Source organism: Hesperophylax consimilis, chromosome 27, assembly GCF_061612785.1.
Source record: "Hesperophylax consimilis isolate HC1 chromosome 27, BYU_Hcon_1.0, whole genome shotgun sequence".
NCBI lineage: Eukaryota > Metazoa > Arthropoda > Insecta > Trichoptera > Limnephilidae > Hesperophylax > Hesperophylax consimilis.
The window spans coordinates 2,086,735-2,103,652 of NC_142862.1; the positions used below are offsets into that span (position 1 = coordinate 2,086,735).

At 33.4% G+C, this 16,918-nt stretch overlaps 1 protein-coding gene across 1 annotated transcript in view; it reads right to left on the bottom strand.

Moving 5' to 3' along the window:
- The window catches only part of LOC149410455 (uncharacterized), a 90,131-nt gene that overhangs the window by 23,444 nt on the left and 49,769 nt on the right, over positions 1 to 16,918 (bottom strand). The window contains exon 2 of the mRNA XM_089648252.1: positions 7,895 to 8,006. Within this exon, the coding sequence (XP_089504378.1) occupies positions 7,895 to 8,006 (112 nt within the window). The remainder of the gene's footprint in view (positions 1 to 7,894; positions 8,007 to 16,918) is intronic.

Consider the following 16,918-nt stretch of genomic DNA (forward strand, 5'->3'; position numbering starts at 1 on the left):
TATCAGACGATCAAATCTAACAGACAATCAAAACTAACAGACAATCAAAACTAACAGACGATAAAAACACTTTTTCAAATTCGTGTTTTAATTATGTAAAACATATATTTGGTTAAGATATCGGGAAAAATAAAATTCGCTTTCTGTTTAGGAAATTTTGTGAGCAACACATATTTAAAAAAAATACCACACTCAGGAAGAAAAAAACCGTACCACATTTTGGTTAATAATTTAGAAAATTAGTACTTTTATAAGATATTGTTATCTCGGGAATGCTAGCTAGCTGCAGCCTTGGTTCTAGGAGGGATGTCACATTACTGCTGATAACTCATAAGCTTTTGAACAGTTTATTATCAATACCAGACATTCTGGCCAAAATAGGATTCTATGTGCCGGAAAATTACACGCGAGGCCGCCAACACATACTTTTGATTATGCCCCTGGGAAGACTTCCTAGGTTAACTAACTACGGATTTTAGTACGAAATGTTATTTAATCTTTAACTGTATGTACCTACGTGTAACCTTTTCTGTCACACGTTTAACCTTATAGGTGTATTAACTACGCCAATTTTTTTTTGCAATTATCTCTATCGCTTTTGTAAAATAAATAAATAATACAGAATATAATCTTACAATTTCTTAGTTGTAAAATGGGTATTTTCGCAATTTTGTTGAACTCATGCTTTTGTTTGGGCATATAGAGCGAACGCGCAAAGAAAGGAGTGTAATGAGAATATATTATGCGAATGCGAATGGTAGCAGAAGTCGGGGACGCCCGAGGAAGACATGGAACGATCAAGTGAATCAGAAAAAAAAAAAAAAAAAAAAAAAGATACTCGAGTCGGGTCATGTCAAGGGTCAGAATAATATAAGAGTATGTATGAATGTGAATCAGGTAAGAAGTGTGTGCCAAGACCTAGTTGTGTGGCGGTCCTCTCAGCCTACCCCTGCGCGGAAATGGCGTGATGGTTAGTTAGTTGGCAACACTCTTTTAAATGCAAAAAAATATGTTTATTTGTCAGACAGAAGCATTTTCACGGACTAAATTAATAGAAATGTTGAAATCTGAATCAATTATTGATATTAAACTGTTATAAGGGTTTTTCAATAAGAGGTGTTATTTTGAATAGCCCGCTATTTCGGTAGATTTTACTTTTGAAGCTGTCATTTTTTTACATTTGACAAGTAAAAACTACGCCAACAATAAAAATTGAACGATACACGCTTCAACAACGCATTGAAATTATTAAAATTCACATGAGTGAATCAAATGCAAATCATCTTGAGTGATGATGCCCATTTCCACCTCGGTGACTTAGTCAACAAGCAAAATTGTCGCATCTGGGGCTCGGAAAACCCAAGAGTTATTATTGAAAAGCCTCTCTATCCTCAACGTGTGACTGTTTGGTGCGGTTTATGGTCCAGCGGAGTCATTGGACCTTACTTTTTCGAAAATGAGGCTGGAGCAACAGTTACGGTGAATGGATTGCGCTAACGAGAGATGATTGATGATTTTTTATGGCCGGAATTGGATGGTATTGATCTGGACAACGTTTGCTTTCAACAAGACGGCGCTACGTGCCACACAAGCAACGAAACCATTGATCTTTTACGATTGAATATCTAAATAATACCTCTTATTGGAAAACCCTGTATTTTGCCTCTGTTAGAAGTCAACTTGAGTACAATTCTCCCGTTCAGAACCCACATTACAAGATTCATGTACCTACAAGCCATTGGAAGAATACGGAAAATAAGTTGTAAAATGTGTATTCTAGCAATTTCGATGAATTATAACACTCAACACTGGTATCAACATGCTTAAATTGTCGAACAGAAGGATTTTCACTGACTTGATATTTATATAATTCTAAATGATGCATTTTATAGTCCAGAATTGCTTGTATTGATAAGCTTTCGGATTCCACTACGTAATACTAGTTGGAAGTTATTTCAGTGCAGAAATTCTGGGACTAACTACCATACGTATTCCTCTTTGCCTAGAATACTTATGGAGGTAAATAATTATACCGAGTCAGTGGACATCTTCATTTAATCACTTAACAAATACAAAATATTGTTAGTGGGGAAGTTTAGTTATCTATAATTAATACTGTATAATTTTAACTATCCGTATGTAAAAACGTCTAAAAAGGGCGCTAGCAAATAAATAAATATTTGTAAAATTGCTCGATGAAAAGTTGGATTTGAAGTGAATCCAAGAAAGGATTTGCAGATGAATTATGTCTGGCGTTAGTCTATTTATTTTGCGTAATTAATTAACTAATTTCAATAGTTTTGCTTCACGAAAACAATTGTATCTATATTGTAGATAACAAATCTGCATTAAATTATTATTTACTGCCCATTTGCTGTTTGGGAGATCTTTTTATGCTCACTCTTACCTCACCTAGTATCTGATATCTTACCTCACCTAGTATATGATATCTTACCTCACCTAGTATATGATATCTCACCTCACCTAGTATTGAATATCTTACCTCACCTAGTATGTGATATCTTACTCCCCAGTATCTGATATCTTACCTCACCTAGTATGTGATATCTTACCTCACCTAGTATCTGATATCTTACCTCACCTAGTATGTGATATCTTACTCCCCAGTATCTGATATCTTACCCCACCTAGTATGTGATATCTTACCTCACCTAGTATCTGATATCTTACCTCTCCTGTATCTGATATCTTACAAAGTGTCTGATATCTTACCTCACCTTTATCTGATATCTTACATAGTGTCTGATATCTTACCTCACCTAGTATCTGAAAATGCAAACAAAATATTAGCTGAATAACTTATGATTTTAATATGTTCGTACAAATGCTAATCAGTAATGACGTAACTTTATTCTCGTTTACGTCGGTTAATTCACGGATTATTGTGAATATTAAGATTTTCGCTCTGTTTACTGTCAGATAACAATAGCTTGCACACTTCACTGGCAAAACGGCCCAGGAAATAGTCAATGCAACGGTCCATAAAGCCTAAGAATCATGCATTATAATATTATCAGACTGTGAAGAGGCAGAAATGTGAGCCCTCCCTTATTGCAAAATGCTTTTACCGACTTATTAAATTCTCCGTGGCAACTCAGGTTATCTGTAATCTACGTAACTCTACATAATATGCATAATAAACGGATGTGTATGAATTTGAATGGAGCAAGGAGTGTGTGCCAATAATGAGTTGTTTGGCGGTCACACAGATGTCGTCCTTGGGGATGCCGAGTGGAAGGTCTTTTTAAGGAAAGGAAAAAAATGAGGTTCTGGGAAGGAAAAAGGTATGGGAGGTGGACAGGAGTTCGAGGGTCAGTGTGTCCAAGAGTGACGGACGTACGACAACCTACCAACTCCTGTGCAACGCGATGGGTCGAGAGAGTCTGGTTGGGAAGGTCAAACAGGTCCCTCAACCGGCCTCTCCGGATCCAGCCCGCCACGAAGTTTGTGGGCAGACGCATCTGTCGCCAAAATTACGTCTAAAAGGGATCCAAATGATAATCTAGTCTTTTTCAACGGAAGCAATCTTCCGAACAGGCCTTCCATTGATATGCTTGGTGTAACTATAAGTGACCAGCTCAGGTACGGGGGCTCCATCGAAGCCAGAGTAAAGTTGGCCTCTCAGAAGCTGGGCGTACTGTACAGGGCCCGCAGATACTTTAATAGTACACAACTGCTGACCCTGTACAAATCGCAAGTGCGCCCTACTGTCGAATTTGGCAGCCATCTCTGGTCCGGAGCCCCAAAATACCTGAAAAAAACCCTTGACTCTCTGCAGAAACGGGCGGTCCGTTTGATAGATTCCCCAATCTTAACAAACGGACTGCAATCTTTAGAGCACAGGTGTCAGGTAGGTATGCTGTCCTTGTTCTATCGGTATTACAATGGAAGACGCTCTGAGGAACTAGCGTCATTGATCCCTTCGCCACCGGTGCGTAGTCAGGATACACGCCAAACGCGCGCCCAAAATTTGTACACGGTTGACATTTGTCACATGAGAACGGGTCGCTTCTACGATTCGTTCTTAAGTTCAACAGCTCGGCTGTGGAACGAACTGCCGGCCTCTGTGTTTCCTCCCTCCTACAACATGGGACTCTTCAAAACTCATGTTCACTCCTTCCTCTCCACAAAAAGACCCTCCACACAGCATCCCCAAAGATGACATAGGCCCTGAGGGAAATTATTTTCTTCAGGGCCTCCTGTGTGGAGTTAATATTAAAAATAAAAAAAAAACCTGCACAAACCTCACTTGGGGTGACCTATGACGGAGGTGCTGGTTATCCAATAAATGGTTGCCGGGGCGTGCCCGTACACGCCTCCCAGATTGATATTAATAGATGCTAGTTATAATCTACAAAATGTAATAACCCCTAAAGTCCAACAAACTTGTTAAACTCCTTAACTTACTGTAACTGCACTCACATGAGCTATCAAAATTTTGTAAAACTTTTACGAAACCTCAGATTCAATTGAAGATCTAACATAAAACGCCAAGTTCCTGGCAAATAAAAATGATAGACACATGGAAATTTATGTAAGGGTAGCAGAGTAACCTTATTGATGTTGTGGGAATGATTAGTTCAATTTAGTATTATTCGATAATATAACTTTTGAAAAAAATTGGTAAAACAGTATGGGGGGCAGACAATACAAGAATTGCTCAAAATTAACGGTCAAATTAAGGTGATTTCTGCTGACTGTAACCAATATAAAATCATATAATCTTTACAAAAACACCCTAGAAAAAAGGACTTTTACTGCGACCGGGATATATCATCGGGGTCTTCCGTTAATCGGGTGATTGCTCTAGACTGAGCTGGTTTGAGGGTTATTTATTTTTTCTATGATAAAAACCTTGCCAGAGTGTAATAATGCAATGAAGCAATGCATTTACCATTATACAGTTAAATAAAAAATGTAGTATTTACGTACCTTTCTTTTACCTATTAAATAAATAAGACAAACATTTTGTTCTACAAATGTGCGACCAAAGGCGTAGCGTGTTGGATAGAAGAAATAACATACTACGTGTTCTAACAAATCTACGACAAAAGTCAACAGAAAGAGAAAAGTTAAACATAACTAGACTGACAGAGAAATTTGGCAATGCGGAAATATTCGTTGAAATTTACACTGAAAATATTAAACTTAGATGGTGTTGTGAAATAAAAATTGTTACTGAAAAATCTTAGAAGAAAGTAGAAAGCTTATAGTCGATATATCCTCGTGCAAGAACTAAGTAAGATAAGAAAGTGTACTGTTAAAGAACTATACAAGAAAGAGCTATACGACTGCAAGAACTGTGAAAGTAGAGAAATTCCATTGAAAGGACTATACAAGTTAAGAATTATTACTGCAAGAACTGTGAAAGTAAAGATACTCCTTAATAGAATTATAAGAGTAAAGAATATCTAGTGCAAGAACTGTGAAAGTAAAGAAATTCCTTGACAAAATTATAAAAGAAAAGAGTTTCTTCTGCAAGAACTGTGAAAGTACAGAATTTCCTTGATATAAATATATAAGTAAAGAATTTATACTGCAAGAATTGTGGAAAGTAAAGAAATGATCTTGAAAGGACTATAAACGTGTAGAATTTATACAACAAGAACTGTGAAAGTAACGACATTTCTTCATAGATAATTCTATAATTAAAAGTAAAGAATTTCTACTGCAAGAAATGTGAAAGCAAAGAAATGGTATTGAAAGGACTATAAACGTGTAGAATTTCTACTGCAAGAACTGTGAAAGTAAAAACATTCCTTGATATAATTATAAAAATAAAGAATTTCTACTCCAAGAACTGTAAAAGTAAAGAAATGATTTTTGTTTTATTATTTCTGGCTTTCACCCTTCAAGGGTATTCTTGGCCATCATTTAAAATTATGGAGATATGAAAGGTGAATTTAATTTGATTTAAATAGGCAAATTTCAAAATGACTTCGAAAGGACTATAAAAGTGTAGAATGTCTATTACAAGAACTGTGGAAGTAAAGAAATGATATTGAAAGGATTATAAAAGTAGAGAAATTCTATTGTAAGGACTATAAGTAAAGTATGTGTACTGCAAGAGCCAAGAAATCTTATCGCGAAAGATAGAAATATAAAAAAAATCCACCGAACCCTACAGGTAAAGAAATTCTACTACGAGAGCCAGAGAGTAAGGAAATTTCACTGCAAGAACTATGAAAGTACCAACAGAAATTCTATACGTTTTGAGGAGATTTGTTCTACACTGGTTCTATTACCTCTCTATCCAACACTGCCGCCATCCAATTAGCTCGAATAGAGACGTTAACGTGTTGCACCTGAAATAGGGATACAAACTTCTACAAAACGTCACACTAAACATATCTAAAAAAACATGATAGATAAATATTAGACTAGGTTAGGTAAGATTAATATACGATTTAACATGTCACGAGATGAAATATATATATAAGGTATCAGAAAACTAGTGGCATAAGCGGGAAATTAGAAACGGGTAACTACATCACATTGAGATTTTTAAACTACTTTAATTTCAAAGAAATGCGTATATGTCCACGTGTGTGTACGCGATTGCCACCAAAAGTGCATAAAATGTATTGCCATTGACAACGAGTCTATCTGCAGAATTTCAGCGCGATCGGATTTCGGTAAGTGGGTTAATTTCGGCTTCTAAGATTTGCATCAATTCATTACCGAAAACAAAAGTGATATAAGAATCGATGCATTTTAAAAAACTTCAAGAACTTCTTGAGGAGACAGCAAATATCTATGAATGGATCTAAAAAAAAATAATGATTAAATACCCTTCGGAATGTTCCTACATGGTTTTGCCTGAAAACTACCGCAGTAGAAGTAATGGAAGGTATGTTTATTGTTTAGTGTTTAGTATTCTGCATTGTCAGAGAAATGTTCTAGCACTGTTTAGCATGAGAAGAGATTCGACTCTACCAAGATGTTTAAAATTTAGATGAATTTAATAATAACATTGATTTATTTGATTTTTTTATTTGTGTTCTTAGTTGTAAGGCTGTTAAATGTGAATGGAACAAACAACTGTAATGAAATTTAGCAGAAATGTTCCATAAGGCTTTGGGTTTAGTTAATATATATATTTTTTAAATAATAAGAAAAGTTGCAAGCTTTTTAAATAAGGTTCATGTTTGTATATTTCGTAAATTTCTTGTGAAATATTTCAATTTTCAAAAACGTTACTTATCTATAGAATTAACTTTAGTTATTGATTGAGCGTACATGGAAAAAAATACTGATATAAAATATTGATAAGTTATTCAGAATTTCTTCAAATTATTCGTAGTCCGGTTAAAAACGGGATTGAAGGCCCCTAACGAATGCATTATAGATTTCCTGTTAAACTTTTAGTAAAAGAGTAATTTATTGTCACGATGTCGGAACCCGTGCTCATAAATATCATAATATTTTCGGATTTCCTCATTACATATTATCAATGTACGGTGCAGGTGCATGAACACGTGTTCCGATACGTCTTGCAATCTCGTTTTTAACCAGATTATGAAGAGTTTTTTTTTATGAATTAGCTATACTCATTTTTCTCCGTCCTGTTTTAACTCGACGGTTTGGTATTTCATCTCTCTGTAAATTCAGTTGGACGCTACCTTTTTCGACAATTCCAGATTCCATCATTATTAACTGTATAACTAAGAACTACCAGAATTATCTTCATTTTCTTAACGCACATTTTTTTAGCTGCTACCCTTACGAATGATTGAAAGATTCTACCTGAGTTAAATTGAAATCTAGATAGTGTATTGCATTAATATATATATATTTTTTTAATATGCGACATCTATTGATTTTTTTTACAAGTTGTTAGTGATTTTTAATTTCGAAGTTTTTTTTATCAAACCTTGAGGAGCCGATCCTGATGTAGGCCTGCCACGGGAAAGAACCAAACCCAGCATCGTCTCCTCCCACTATACGCCTCTGGGCAGCCTGCTTGGCCACCGAGATTCCGCAGCCTGGAGGTGAGAAAGGTAAAGGTTAGATTCCATAAATAGACACGTTAAGATATTATGTTGTCAGCAATTGGGGGGTGTTGGAGTTAATACATTATTGTGGATATGAAGCATTGGGTTAGTTATAAAAAAGCTTACAGCATGCCGCATGTTATTATCAGTAATTTTGTACTTACAGCAAACCAGATTAAGGAAATCGCAAAACTTTAATCAGCAGAGGGAAAGGAAAATTAATTCATATCTAGTGTCATGCATGCCAATATTGCTTAAAGTATAAGTAATAATAATAATAATGAATTATTGTCTTCTTCTCTTATTAACACATAGATGATATAATGATATCCTCACTGGGATCTCCCGTGCTGAGGATGTCATTTACATATTATAATTTAATTATAAGAAATTAATATTACAAAAAAGTATAATGTAGTATATTTTTTTTAAGTAATTTTAAAATAAGTAAGATAGTGTTTTTTGGTATAGTTCAGTTGATTCTGTTTTAGTCTGTGTTGGATCTCAGTAAATTTTCTATTATGTTAAGTATCCAGCTTTTTATTTGAGATTTAAATGTTAAAGTGTCGAGGTTTTTGAGTGTGAGTGGTATTTTATTATAGAGTTTAATACTATGATATAAAAAGCTTTTTTCCCCCAAAGTTGTATTAGTAGTTATTTGTTGGATATGTTTTTGAACATGAGATCTAGTGTTTCTATTGAACGTGTTTGTTGTTATTTCTTGGGTTTTGTACTTATGAATGTAAATGAGTATAGTTTTAGAATATAGTTGTTTAATTGACATGATGTTAAGATTAGTGAAGATTTCTTCAGTGCTAGTTCTTACAGGAACTTTCAGTATAATTTTCATTATGGCTTTTTGAGTTTTAATTAGTGGATTTAGTATATTTTTGTTTGCACTGCCCCATCCGATAATACCGTATTCTAACAGTGATTTGCAGAGAGCCATGTAGATTTTGATTAAGTCTTTTTTAATGAGCACATTTCTGATAGTTTTGAAAAAATAACTTAGTTTTTTAATTTTTTAAATTTTATTTTCTAAATAGCTAATGTGATTGGTCCATTTTAAATTTCCATCTATTTTTAGACCTAGATACGTTATATGGTCAACGTTTTCTAATGAGGGACAATTACAATGATGCGGGCTATGAATTTTCAAGTTAAGGTTTTCTTCAGAGTTTTTTTTTTTTGTTTTTTTTGTTTTGAAAGTGATGAATTTGGTTTTATTAGCATTTAATGTAAGTGAATGGTAGTCTAGCCATTTTTTAAGTAGTTGCATATTTTTATTTGGGAAGAGAAAAAAATACTAAACGAAAAAAAAACATACTGATTAAAAAATATTGCTAATTTATTAAGAATATCTTAATGCTTTTCGGGAAAAACGTGAATGCAAGCCCTTAACGAATGAATTAATATGTTTCTTGATAAACTTTTAGTAAAATAACAATAAATTATCACGATGTCGGAACATGTGTTAAAAATAATTATATTGTTATTATTACAGCATACTCAAAGATGACATGGGCCCTGAATTAATGAAAACAAAATATAAATTTTTTAAAACAAGCGCAGGCGCATTAACACATGTTTCGATATTATTACGAATTTACTAAAAGTTTATCAGGAAGCGTTCTGCTGTCCCGTTTTTAATCTAACTACCGATAATTTTATGAGATTTTTTAATAAATATGCAATACTCAATTTTCTACGTGTAGCTACATTAATTAGTTTATGACATTTTCAAATACAGTTTTATTTTGGAAATATCAAAATTTAAATCGAAAATATCAGCGTTATTTATAAGTTCATTGCCCAGTCTACGTGTTCTATCAATAACTGAAGGTCTGAAGGCATGAAATAAATTTTACCTGATTTCTAACAAGATAGTGCATAAAATTTTTATGGTTTTTAGGTTATTAAAGTCTTTTGAGATTCTGAGAATAAATCCAAGGATTTGTACCTAATCCTTTGCTGGTAATACTTGTAATATGATTATAGACTTATAGACTGTCCTAAAATGGTAAAATCTTACTAGTTAGAGAATCAAACGTAAAACTCTAAAATTGTAAAAAGTTTAATGTTTTTCGCACTAGTAGCCACAATATTAACAGCAGCGACGACCCCGCCTTCGTTGATTCGTTTATACATCTGTACAAGGTACATACCTATACATTTAAAATAAAATAGGTAGGTACCTTGGGGGCGATGAATTTAGTTTAATCACTTTTCATTCTACTACCACGTTTTATATATGGATGTATTACTTGCACCCAATGTCAATATGTATACCTATAACCTGTATGTATAACTGAATACATACAGGTTATAGGTATTCGGTCGCATGTAGGAATTGAACCCAGGACCTCTTCCTTGCCGGGGAAGTGCTCTGACCACTGATCTAATTTGACTGTATCAATTTGCGTCACTTTTAACTGTATCATACTTCGACTGATAACTACCAACATATTAATCAAATATCTTTAAATCATGATAAACCCGGACGAAATGCAATCTAGATAGTGTCTTCGATAAATATATCCATTTTTATTTTAATGTGCGACATCTATTGACTTTTAGGATAAATATTTTTTTATAGTGGAATAACTTAGTGAATATACCTCAAGTCGTTAATGATTTAATATATTACTTTTTAATTAGTGTTATTGCATAATATGTTTTATACTATGATAATATTGTTTTCTATCATTAATTAGTCATGGCTCAGTCTGTCTGTGCATATAGATAAATAATAGCGCGTGTTGATTTTACGTCCAACAGATGGCACTGTTTAAAAAAAATATTGTAAAAATTAAGCTGATTTTCAAAACAGCATGTTTTTACGTCTGAGATTTTAGATTTTTGAACAAACGAACTTTAAAATTTTTATTTATATAGATAGATGGATTGATTGTATGATAAAATATATCCTCAGAGATTACAACTGACCGACAGCGTAGCAAAGTTTCAATATTGAAATATTTCAACGAGCGGTCAAAGAAAAAATTTTCTAGAGAAATTTAATCTGCAATGTCACGTCGCAAAATAGTGAGAGCGCTTTACACGTATCTACATAATAACTTCAAGGACAGTCAAAGCCTTTCTGAGAATGAAGCCTATTAAAAACTGGTAAAATGACCTCAAAGCACGTTATAATTTGACATAATGCAACTTAAAATTATACACTACTGTCAAAGGTCTTTCAAAGATTGTAGAACACTGTTTTCAGTAATGTAATTATTTTTCTACGAATCAAGAATTATGATAACGACAATTAAAAAAAATGTTAACGTTTTAGGAAGGTTAAAGATGCTCCATAAATGCAATCTTAATTCTAAGAGTAACAATTTTTTTTTTTATGATGCAATTCTTAGAAATTAATTTTATTTTGCGCTGTACGTTACTTAGTACATTGCAATGTAGGTACTAACAGGAACATAATTTAAAATCATTTCAAGTTACCATTGACACGGAGAAAAATAAGTATTGCTAATTTGGTAAGAATCTCTTCAAATTATTGGTAATCCGGTTAAAAACGGGATTGCAGGCTTTAAACAAATGAATTATCAGGTTTGCTGATAAACTTTAGTAAAATTCGAATGTATTATCACAATGTTGGAACACGTGTTGATCTCAGGAGGCCCTGAGGAAAAATAATTTCCGTCAAGCCCTACGTCATCTTTTGGGGAGCTGTGTGGAGGTTTTTTTTAGGAAAGGAAGGATATGAAGTTCTGGGAAGGATAAAGGTACAAGAGGTGGGTAGGAATCTGGGGGTTAGTGAGTCCAAGAGTGACTAATATATCCCTCCCACTGCAGCGCAAGGCGATGTTTCGAGTCCTGTTGGTGAGATCAAATTTCTCTCTCAACTAGTCTCTCCCGATCCGTCCTGCCTCGCAGTTGGTGGAGAGAAGCATCCGCCGCCAAGACCCAGGTAAATCTCACCCCATGAACCAGGGCACCTCTACTAAGTCACCAAATGTAGCGAACCATTTGTGGTGACCTATGGCAGAGGTGTTGGTTATCCAATAAACGGTCGAAAAAAACATCGCTAAATTTTGATTCGTGGTCGTGCAGTTAGTTATCCTTTTAAAACTTTTAACATACCCTCTTTTTTGGGAACTGGAGACAGTAAAGTCACTTGATCTCCCTCGACTCCGATACCGTGCTCTCTTCTCAGTAGGAACTTGTATCTGTCCACAACACTAGAACTGCTCGAACACAATATAACCTCAAAACCAAAAATCACTAATAATGCTGTCACTAATATATTATTATGTTTCGCCATTTTATCACAGATTTATTTATTTATTTATATGTATTAAGGTACTGTTCACTTTCACTTGGTCATATTTATTTACCTGTTGATTATTGAAAATAAAGTCATTTAATGAGTTTAAAGCAATGTGAGTAGTGTTGTAGAGGGTTTCCGGAAACCTGTTTTTGAAACAGTTTAATTGTTCGGAAACCTTTCGTTAAACGCATTCATTAATAAATAAATACGATTTATTTATTATACTGCCGTGGTAAGCAAAAACATAGTTGAAAGTTTCAAAAAGACCCCATCGATTACTATTTGTGAAAAAGAATTTTAAGTTGACAAGGATATTTTTTATCACGAAATTATAAACATCTACCGATATTAGTACGTCTAAACTTGATGTACTAGTCCCAAAGAAATGTCAAAGATAGACCGTTAATGTATTAGATAGAGTTTACATATTTAAATCAAAGATAATTTGTTAAAATTATGATTAAAAAAGAAATGAAAAAAAAATCATTCTTATCACAAAATTTCCATAGAGACCTTTAAAATGTTTCGTATAACCTCAAATATTTTCTAAAATAATTTAGGTAAACATGTATAACATAGCATTTTAACTTCATGCTTCTATATATTGTTTATGCCGTTTTTATAGTACTTTATATAATATATCAGATTTTTTTTTGGAAATCAGTTATTACGGAAATTAGATAATACCACTAGACACACAAGATACAAAGGTTAAGTAAGGCTAGGTTAGGGCAAATTCAACGTTGGTCTCAATAATTTCACAGGATTTGATTACACGCAACGGACATGGTTAAATACTATTTATTTCCAATTTTGTCCCTGGATTATGTTAACATTGCCAATTTGAATTAAAACTCCATTGACACTTGCGGTATGCTAATACCTCTGTGTAGTTCCGAATAAATCTCTCTACGTGATCGTTGAATTAAAATACAAAAAAACTAGCGTTTGTACGTCGGCGTTTGGTGATAAATCTATCCCTCGCATCTCTCAGATCGGCACGATTGCGGATAAACCTTGAGGGACACCGTGAATACAGAGTTCTCAGCCCGCGAGGGTAGGCAGATGCGTTTGATCCGCGTTGAAGCAAGGTCAGATAAGCCTGCAAACGATGAACAGAAAATACCCAGAAGTGTAATCTATTCAGATTTTAAAGAAAACTGCTGTCATTAATTTATATAAGATCTTTTGACCCCAAGGCTCTACACAGACCTATGAAATTCACAATTTGTTCAAGAAAAAATGTCGATATTTAATGTTTGATCAATCAAAAATTTGAACATCGACACGCCCATAATATACTTCTTTCAGTTTTTCTCTTCAGTGCCCTTAAAGGATGTTGAAGTGTAAACGTTTGGAAATAGTGCTATACTGTATTACAAGTTATAAGGAGAGGAAAATAGCTAATGTCCATTAAATATTATCTTATATATATATTTAGATGTTATTCAAAAATCTAATGGATGAAAATTTTTTTTTTCAGGTTTTTTGTATTTTCTCTATTTTGGGAAAACAAAGTGAGGTGTTGGACCTCGTTAGTGTAGAGCGAGACAGATATACTATAGTTGTATAAACGCCCATGTATTAGCTTCACCTCTCTCTCTCTCTCACATCCCAGCTAGCAACTAGCAAGCACGAAATATGAAATCTCTTTACTTGGTTAACTAAAGTATTCTAAGCTCAGAAACATTGTATATTAATAATTCCACAACAGTATCTGTAACACCTATGTTTCTTAAGCATTCTTCGGCAAAATTCGAGCTATTTTTACAATAAAGAATTAATTTCTTTATTTCTAAAATAAAACATACCAAATATTACACAATTTAAAGAGTAAAATAATCGAGAATTTTTTAAAAATAACTCGCCAACTAGCGTGGTACATTTTTTTCAATGTGTCGAAATTAGATAATTACAAAAAATATATTAAGTACTAATATTATGTTTAAAAAGTAACTACTATTGCCCTCTATATTGCAATTATTTAGATATAAGGTTTGAAGCTTGACTGAAATCTCTCGTCTAACTTATGTTTCATTGATTATAAGGCAGATTCTCAATTGATAAATTAGGGCACTACTCAGTGGTTCCCTGTTAATACAGAACTCTACCAATGCCTTTTTTGTTGTATTAATTATATCAATTTTTTATAAATATAAGAAGCTTCTTTAAGAATTACTTCTCGTATCTTTGTACGCGGAACAAAGCGGTTCTTTTCAGAACTAGCCGGGGACCGAGCCGTCCTTTAAGAGGATGCTACAAGCCAAAATGTGTATATTCTTGGTATACCTTATATTGTTGGTAATAGGCATTAAAATCGCTTGACAAACGGAGTCTAGAAACGTTCGATTTCAAGCACAAAACTGGTTTTTATTTATTTTGTAAATAATTTTATAAGAAAGCAAAAAAGTTAATCAAGTGAAACTGTCACAGATAATCTTAGCTATAACATCGTATTTTTTAAAAGTTGTTTCCTTTATGAGTTCATACATTTCTATTGAAAAAAAATTGTTTTAGAAGTTTACATTTTTTATTGAGTAATTTATATTTTTATTTGCATTCTACTCAAGCGAAACGATAGGAGAATCTTCAATTTATCTAAAGCATTTTTTTGGTATTCACAATGTACACCTGTTCATTATAAAGATTAATCAAAATAGTGATTTGGCATTAAGCTTTGCCTTAAAAAGTGCAAAGTCAACATGTAAATTATTCCAGCGTAAATAAACTCAGACGCATTTTTTAAAACTGGAGTGTTTTTCTTTACTAAAGTGTTCCGAATTAACACAGTTTTAGAATATCTATCCATTTAACTGTCATAAACTGATTACAAAAATGACATCTCAACCCCTAACTGAGAACTAAACCCCCCTCTTATAATGTTTCTGTAAAGTCAAAAACGCTACCATTAAGAATGGGTTTCAAAAAATTTTCCGAAGCAAAATCCACGCGCTTAACGCCCCCTGTCTAATTAACTTGTCGTAATATTCCATAACCTGTTCTGGCAATGTAAGACGTATTGCTATCAGGTAGTTTACCTATCATTACATAGAGGCGTTATGTAAGATTTCTGTTTCCGGTTCAGTAAATACAGTACCTTCATTTCCGGAATCAGGGGTTGGTGCTACTTAAATACAGTCAAAGCAGATCTAATGACTGCTTTACACTATACTTTTTTCACCCAGTTTGTCTATTCCTAGCGATTCAGGATGAAAAAAGGACGTGTTTTATTTTGGTAGTTAGTACCGATTTTCATACAGTTTAAGATGGCATACATTATTCGGCATCTATCATCTCTCTTGTTTTACGTAACAGTATTACGTGAAAATGTCGCATGTTTATTCAGTCTTACATTTTAATTATTATGTATTTATTATTGATTGAAAATATGTATTACTGTTAGATATTGTTAATTTCTCGTAAATGTTTGATGATTCGACATTTGGACACATGGCTTTAACTCCATATTGTTAAATAATTTTATTAATTGATAAGTAGAAACAGGGTTGTGACAGCTATTGGTTTTGCATCTGCGCTGTCGTGTTTTGGAAGTTTAACCTCATATATCATAGAAATATTTTATCGATCAAGATACGGTGATCATATACAAGATCAGCTGTTTAATTTCTGTTGAAATGTGTCGACGCGTAGATCCGACTCTAAAAGTTTTTTAACACTAAGAATGAAAAAAAAGTTTTTGGATTCTCTATGTGAAGTATATTCATCAGTTTCCCATTTGTACTACGAGTTTCCAGTCCTCATGTATAGAAGGGGATATTTCGCAAAATAGGGCCCTGTGAATTTATGAACTTTCACAAATTTAATCCAAAACTTTTCCGAAACACCGAAAGCGAACTTTGAGCTCTGACGTCATGAAAATTATACCGCCTTTTACATACGCGCATTTTAGATAAAGATTACTATTTTAAGCTCCAATGTCAATCCTATCACGAGCTATGGAGCTTGCCATGAAAAGAATAAAATAATAAAAATATTTTTAAACCCACTAGAAACTTAAAATTTCACGTTTTTTAATGTTATTTTTTTCACTTTTTATTAAAATTTAATAGAATTCACCATTATTATTTTTTTTAAATATCACTTGTTTACTAATTATATGTATCACAGTATTTAATTAATTAAATACATTAATTTGAAGTCTACCACATTTCACACCCGAGTCTTTAATTCGAAATCCGCAACTGAAATGTAATTGAATAATACTTTGATGTCCATGGGTGCAATTCGCACGGCAGCTGTGGTCAGACTAAAGAATAAAGACTGAAGACTAATCTAACGATGGACACCGGTTGTTGATACTGAATACTGAGTTCTTGGTAGGGTAGACATCGAAAGTTGCTTTTGCTCTGTATTGATCATTACGGCCGTTAATTGAAAGGAAATGGTCTTAGTGTGACCAGAAGCTGATAGTTTATGGACCAAGAGAAATCAATTTATTTGAATACGTCTTTAATTTAACGATGGACACTAACTTAGTCATGGATATTGGATACTGAGTTCTTGGTAGGGTGGACACTGAAAGTTTGTCTTACTCTGTATTGAACACTACTAAGTATCGTTAAAAATTAATGAAAAGTTAATTGAATTCCCTTAA